The sequence below is a fragment of the Petaurus breviceps genome, unplaced genomic scaffold, assembly GCF_028583685.1.
Source record: "Petaurus breviceps papuanus isolate PSGF00001 unplaced genomic scaffold, PetGlider_PUasm1.0 186, whole genome shotgun sequence".
Taxonomy (NCBI): Eukaryota; Metazoa; Chordata; class Mammalia; order Diprotodontia; family Petauridae; genus Petaurus; species Petaurus breviceps.
In genome coordinates this window covers 47,524,752-47,530,938 of record NW_027185798.1, presented here as the reverse complement: position 1 = coordinate 47,530,938, position 6,187 = coordinate 47,524,752, and the positions used below count along the sequence as shown (strand labels likewise).

At 43.9% G+C, this 6,187-nt stretch overlaps 1 protein-coding gene across 2 annotated transcripts in view; it reads left to right on the top strand.

Annotated features, from left to right (window-relative positions):
- The window catches only part of LOC138162179 (glutathione S-transferase Mu 4-like), an 18,554-nt gene extending 13,131 nt beyond the window's left edge, over positions 1-5,423 (top strand). For both annotated transcript variants that reach the window (XM_069089240.1, XM_069089239.1), the window contains one exon: positions 5,031-5,423. In XM_069089240.1, coding sequence (XP_068945341.1) covers positions 5,031-5,120 — 90 coding nt within the window. In that variant the 3' untranslated portion in view covers positions 5,121-5,423. The remainder of the gene's footprint in view (positions 1-5,030) is intronic.
- Positions 5,424-6,187: the final 764 nt, after the last annotated feature.

Below are 6,187 nucleotides of genomic sequence, written 5' to 3'. Positions count from 1 at the left end.
CTCTTTGTCTCTGTCTCTGTCCCTCCCTCCCTCTCCCTCTCCCCTCCTCTCCTTTCCTTCCTTTTCTCTTTCACTTTTCCTCTGGGTTTCTGGAAACCACATCTCCCAACTGGGGAGCTGATCCACTGGGCCTACAACTCTTGCCCTGGGGGTGAACTGTGTTGTCTAGTGGGTGAAGACACTCACCTCCTTAGGTCTAGCTTGTTGGCCTCAGGCTGAGCTTCACATCCATTCCAGCCATCCAGAAGGAGCCTGAGGCTTGCCTGGGAACCTTGCCATCTGCCCGCCAGCAGCCCTCCTTCTCTTCCCCCTCTTGAGAGCATTAATCAAATCAATACTATCATTGCTAATTGAAAGGCTGTGATATATGATCATGGATTTAGTGTTGAAAGGGACCTCAGAGGCCATTAAGTCCAAAACTCATTTTGCAGATGAAAAAGCTGAGATTTAGTGATTCCAGTCCAGGATTACACAACCGGCAAGCATGGAGGGGGGGATTTGAACGAAGGTCTCCCTGACTCGAATCCGGCACTTGATAAGAGTGCCGGACCTAGAGTCAGGAAGACATGAGTTCAAATCCAACCTCAAAAACTTCTTAGCTGTGACCCTGGGCAAACCTGTGTTTGCCTCAATTTCCTCAATTATTAAAATGGGGATAATAAGAACACTTACCTCCCAGGGTTGCTGTGAAGATCAAACGAGATAACATTTGTAAAAAGCACTTAGCACAGTGCCCGGCACATAGCAGGCATGCCAGAAATGCTGATTCTCTTCCCCTTTCCCTGTACCACCCTATCTCTACCGTCCTTGGCCACCCTCCCTTTAACTTCTCAGACCTAAAGTCAGATCAAAAAGCGGAAGAAAGAGGGCCTGGCATATAGTAAGTGCTTAATAGTTTTTTATTCATTCTCTCATTCAACCAGCAGCTATTAGGCACTGAGGATAGGCATAGCAAAATTAAGCAGTCGCTGACCTTGATGAGTTTACATTCTGGGGAGGGGGAGGGGGAGGAGTGAAATACATATAAATAGAAAACCAAACACAAAATATATCGAGGTAATTTCTGGGGTGAGGATGAGGATAACTAGAGGAATCGGCCCAAATCTCTTGTCAGATGTGGCTCTTGAGCCGAGCTTTGAAGGAAGCTAGAGAGGGAGGAAGGGGGCACATTCCACACGTTCTAGGAGACAGCCAGGGCAACACCCTGGGAGACGGGAGATGGGAGATGGGACATCGTGTGTGAAGAAGAACAAGGCAGCCGGTTTGACTGGAATGTGGAGTTCAAGAGGGAAAGGAACGGGCGGCAAATCCGGGAAGGGAGTCTGGAGCCAGGCTGGAGAGGGCTGCAAAGGCCAAAGACAGGAATGTGCATTTTATCTTAGCGGCGAAGCAAGAAAGAGCTTTGGGACCTTCCTCGAGTGACACAGTCAGAGCTGTGTCTCAGGGATATCAGTTTGGCAGCTGTGTGGAGAGGTGATGGAAAAAGCGGCTGGATTAATTAGGAGAGTTGCCATAGTCTAGATGAGAAGAAATGGGGCCCCCCAGAATCCCATCACCTCAGCATCAGAAGGGAACCTTTGCAGTCATCGAGCCCAGCTGGTCTCCCTTCTGCAATATTTCAGCACCTAACACAGTTCTTGGAACACAGTAGGCACTTAATGCATGTTTTGGGGGTAGCTAGGTGATGAAGTGGTTAGAGTGCTGAGCCTGGAGCCAGGAAGATTCCTCTTCCTGAGTTCAAATCCAGCCTCAGACACTTACTAGCTGTGTGACCTTGAGTAAGTCACTGAACTTCTGTTTGTCTCAGTTTCCTTAACTAAAAATGGGGATAATAATAGTACCTACCTCCCAGAATTGTTGTGAGTTGCATAGATGATAATTATAAAGCACTTATCATGGAGCCTGGCACATAGAAAGCATTATATAAATGTTAGCTATAGTATTGTTACTACTACTACTTCTACTGCTGCTGCTGCTACGGCTGCTACTACTGCTACTACTACTACCACCACCACCACCACCACTACCACCATCACCACTACCACTACTACTACTACTACTACTACTACTACTACCACCACCACCACCATCACCACTACCACTACTACTACTACTACTACTACCACCACTACCACTACCACTACTACTACTACTACCACCACTATCACTACCATTACTACTACTACTACCACCACTATTACCACTACCATTACCACTACCACTACCACCACTACTACTACTACTACCACTACTACTACTACTACTACCACCACCACCACCACCACCACTACCACTACCACTACTACTACTACTACTACTACTACTACTACTACTACTACTACTACTACCACTACTACTACCACCACCACCACCACCACTACCACTACCACCACTACTACTACTACTACCACTACTACTACTACTACTACTACTACTACTACTACTACTACTACTACCACCACCACCACCACTCTTACCACTACCACTACCACTACTACTACTACTACTACCACCACTACCACTACTACTACTACTACTACCACCACCACCACCACTCCTACCACTACCACTACTACTACTACTACTACTACTACTACTACTACTACATCTGTAGAATCTTACATAGGATGTGGCCTGTATATAGTAGGCACTTAATAAAAAGCCTGATTGAACCCAGGTGACTGGGAGGATTATGGTGCCACCAATAGAAATATAAAAGTTAGAAAGAGGAACAGATTTAGGGGGCAAGAAGAACAGGATGTGAATTTGATTTTCTGCATTTTGAATTTAAGTAACAGTAGCGCAGCTGATTAGATACCCAAGCAGGCATTAGGAAATGTGGAACTGGAGCTAGAGATTAGAGATATAGATTTGGAACTCATTTACAGAGAGGTGATGATTGGAGCTATAGAAGTAGAAGAAGAAAGTGAAGGGAGAGGAGAGGAGGGGAGGGGAGGGGAGAGGACAAGAGAGGAGAAGAGGAGAGAGGAGGAGAGAAGAGGAGGGGAGGGGAGAGAAGAGGTGGGGAGGGGAGGGTAAGAAAAGGGCCAAACCTTTTATAAATCGCTCCAACTATGGGCTGGGGCAAAGCAGGAAACTTTGCTTCTACTCCCCAGGGCAACTTTCAATACTGAATTCTCTGCTTTCTGTGCTCTTCCCAGGCCTTCCCTTTAAAGTCCTCTTACCCAAAGACTCCTAGAACATTAATACTGGAGGACACTAGAGGTGGTTGTAGCTTCATAGATCTGGAGCCATTAGGGACCTCTGAGGCTGTAGACCTCAATTCCCTCATTGTACAGTTGAGGAAATGGTAGAGCACTGGACCCAGTCAGGAAGACATGGTGTTCAGATCTGGTTTCAAACATTCACTAGCTATGTGATTCTGTGTAAGCCTCCCTCAGTTTCCTCATCTGTAAAATGGGGATAATAGTAGCACCTATCAGGGCTCTTGTGAGGATAAAATAATATTTGTTAAGTACTTTGCAAATAGCAAAGTAATAATAGCAATTATTAATAACTGTAAGAATAGAGTATTAATATTAATGAATAAGCAATTGTTATTCTATTGAGTGACTTATTCTAGGTCCACAGCTTTAAAGAGCCCATTGATTTCAAGTGCCCAAACAGAGCCTTGTGCTGACTTAAAACAGCTGATAAACTAATTCATAATAAAATTTATCTAGAGTTTTTAAGGTGACAGACTGCTTTATATACATTATCTCTTTGGAGGCTCCAGATAACCCGGCGAGATCATGTAGTGTTACTCTCCCCATTTTAGAGATGAGAAGACTGCCTCTCAGAGAAGTCGAGTGATTTGTATACAGTTAATACATGCCAAAGGTGGGAGCTGAATCCAGGACCCCTTGCTTCCACTCTAATGTTCATATTCATATTCAAGAAGTCTACCTACCAGGTGCTTTGCATTTTAAAGGGAGCCCCAACTAAATCCAAAGAAGTTGAATTGCTCATGGTAGCATGTCAGGTGACCATGTGGGAGAGCGATTAGTCAGGAGATTTCTCTGTGTCCCTCGGATTACATCCCGAAACTATTAGTTGACTCTGGTCCTGCGTGCTGATTGCTATCAATGGCTTGGGTCAAAATCAGGCACCTTGATGTTGACAGCCCCAGGCCCGGCTCCAACCCTAATCATTAGCCTGGTGACCTTGGGCAAGGTGTGGATGGATCTCGAGTTTCCTCATTTGTAAAATGGGAATAGCAACACTTTCACTTTCTTCTACACTGCTATTATGAGGGAAGAACTTTATGAGGCTTAAAAGTCATTATGAGTTATTATTATTTACATTTATTATACATGAGAATTAAAAAGATAAATGAATGAAAACGCATTTACTGTATGCTAAGCATTATTCCAAGTGCTTGATATACAAATATTTTTTTGGGAAAAAAGAAGAGTCTCTGTTCTCAAGAAGTTTATGTTCTAACAGGGGAAGATTTATAGATAGTATGTTTAAGGGAGTAGCCAAGGTCTGAATCCATGGGCCCTTGCGTCTTCTCCATTGGCTCTCTAACGCAACAGTTTTTAACCTGAGATCCACAGACCCTGGGATAAGTTTCAGGAAGTATATGAAGTTGGATGAAAAAAATTACATCTATCTATCATCTATCTATCTATCTATCTATCTATCTATCTATCTATCTATCTATCTATCTATCTATCTATCTATCTATCTATTTCTATCTCTCTACACACATCTACATACATATATATATATATATATATATTTCACTAGTCACTAACTGAAATTATAATTAAAAAAAAATTATAAATTAAAAAAAACATTCTGAGAAGGGTCCCACAACCTTCACCAGACTGTCAGAGGATCTATGACCCCCCCCCCAAAAAGATAGAGGACATTGCCCTAAGAGGAGAAGGAGAGCTCTAAAGCTAGGATCCAACAATGAGACCTCCAAGATCATAGTAGGGCTGCCAGTCCTGTCTCTTAAGTGGGAGAGATGAGAGAACAAGCCCCTGGGCTCAGATCTCTTCTTTCCCCTTTCCTTTCCCCAGAGCTTAAAGAAGATCTCAGCCTACATGGACTCACCACGCTACCTCCCCAATCCAGTATTTCTGAAGATGGCAAAGTGGGGCACTCAGTAGGACTCAGGAAGATCCAGAGGCTGGAGGAATGACCCTGACTCTATTGACTCTCATGAAGTCAGAGGATCCCTGGACTTTCTCTTGGCATCTCCCCAAATCAGACTTTTCCAGTAAAATGTATTGACCATTTCTCTTTCCTTCTTCCTTTTTGTCCCTTCTCTCTTTGGCATTTTCCCAGGTTCCTGGGGTCTCTAAGGCTCTGACTCCCCTTTTTTGCCCCTCTCCACTTACCTCTCTCCAGATCCTTCATCCTGCTCCTTATCTGCAAGGTCTTGCCAGTGTCTCTACCACTGGCTTACCTCTAGCATCAACCATGATCAAGCTGACGAATGGAATTCTTGAATTTAGTCTTCCCATCCCTCTTAGTGGAGAACCAAGGGGGAAAGGCACGTGACCTGATATGGAGGCCTACTGGTCTTCTATAATGCCCCCCCACCCAACCCCCACTCCCTGGACTTGCATCCCAATTCCCTGGGGGTAGTCAATCAACCAACAAGCATCTAATAAACTACTCTGTGAATGGCACTGTGCTGAGCTTTAGAGATACAAAGACAAAAAATGAGAGAGTCCTTTCCCTCAAGGAGCTTATATTTCCACAGGTGAGATAACACATGCAAATATAATTATATTCGGAATAAACACAAGGTCATCAAATACAAAGTAGTTGAGAGGGGAGGAAGACTCAGAAAATGCTCTAATTAGAAGGTGGCATTTGGAGCTTTTTTCTTGCAAGAAATGTGAGCATTTTTGGATGGGGCCAATGTGGACGGAAATTTGTTTTGCTTGACCATACGCATCTCTTAGAACTGTTTTTCTTTTGTGTGTGTGCTGGGGAGAGAGGAGGTGAGAGGAGAGAATTGCTAAATGGAAAATACAATAAAATTAAATTTGAAAAAAAAAAAAGCAAAAAGTAAGGAGGCCTTCTTGGAGCTAGAGGTGAGGGAAAGGGTATTCTAGGTGAGGGGAGATGGCCAGTACAGAGGCAGGGAAAAGGGAGATGGAGTGGATAAGGAACAGAGAGAAGGCCAATTAGGATGCTCAGAGTAAAATATAAGAAGACTAGAAAG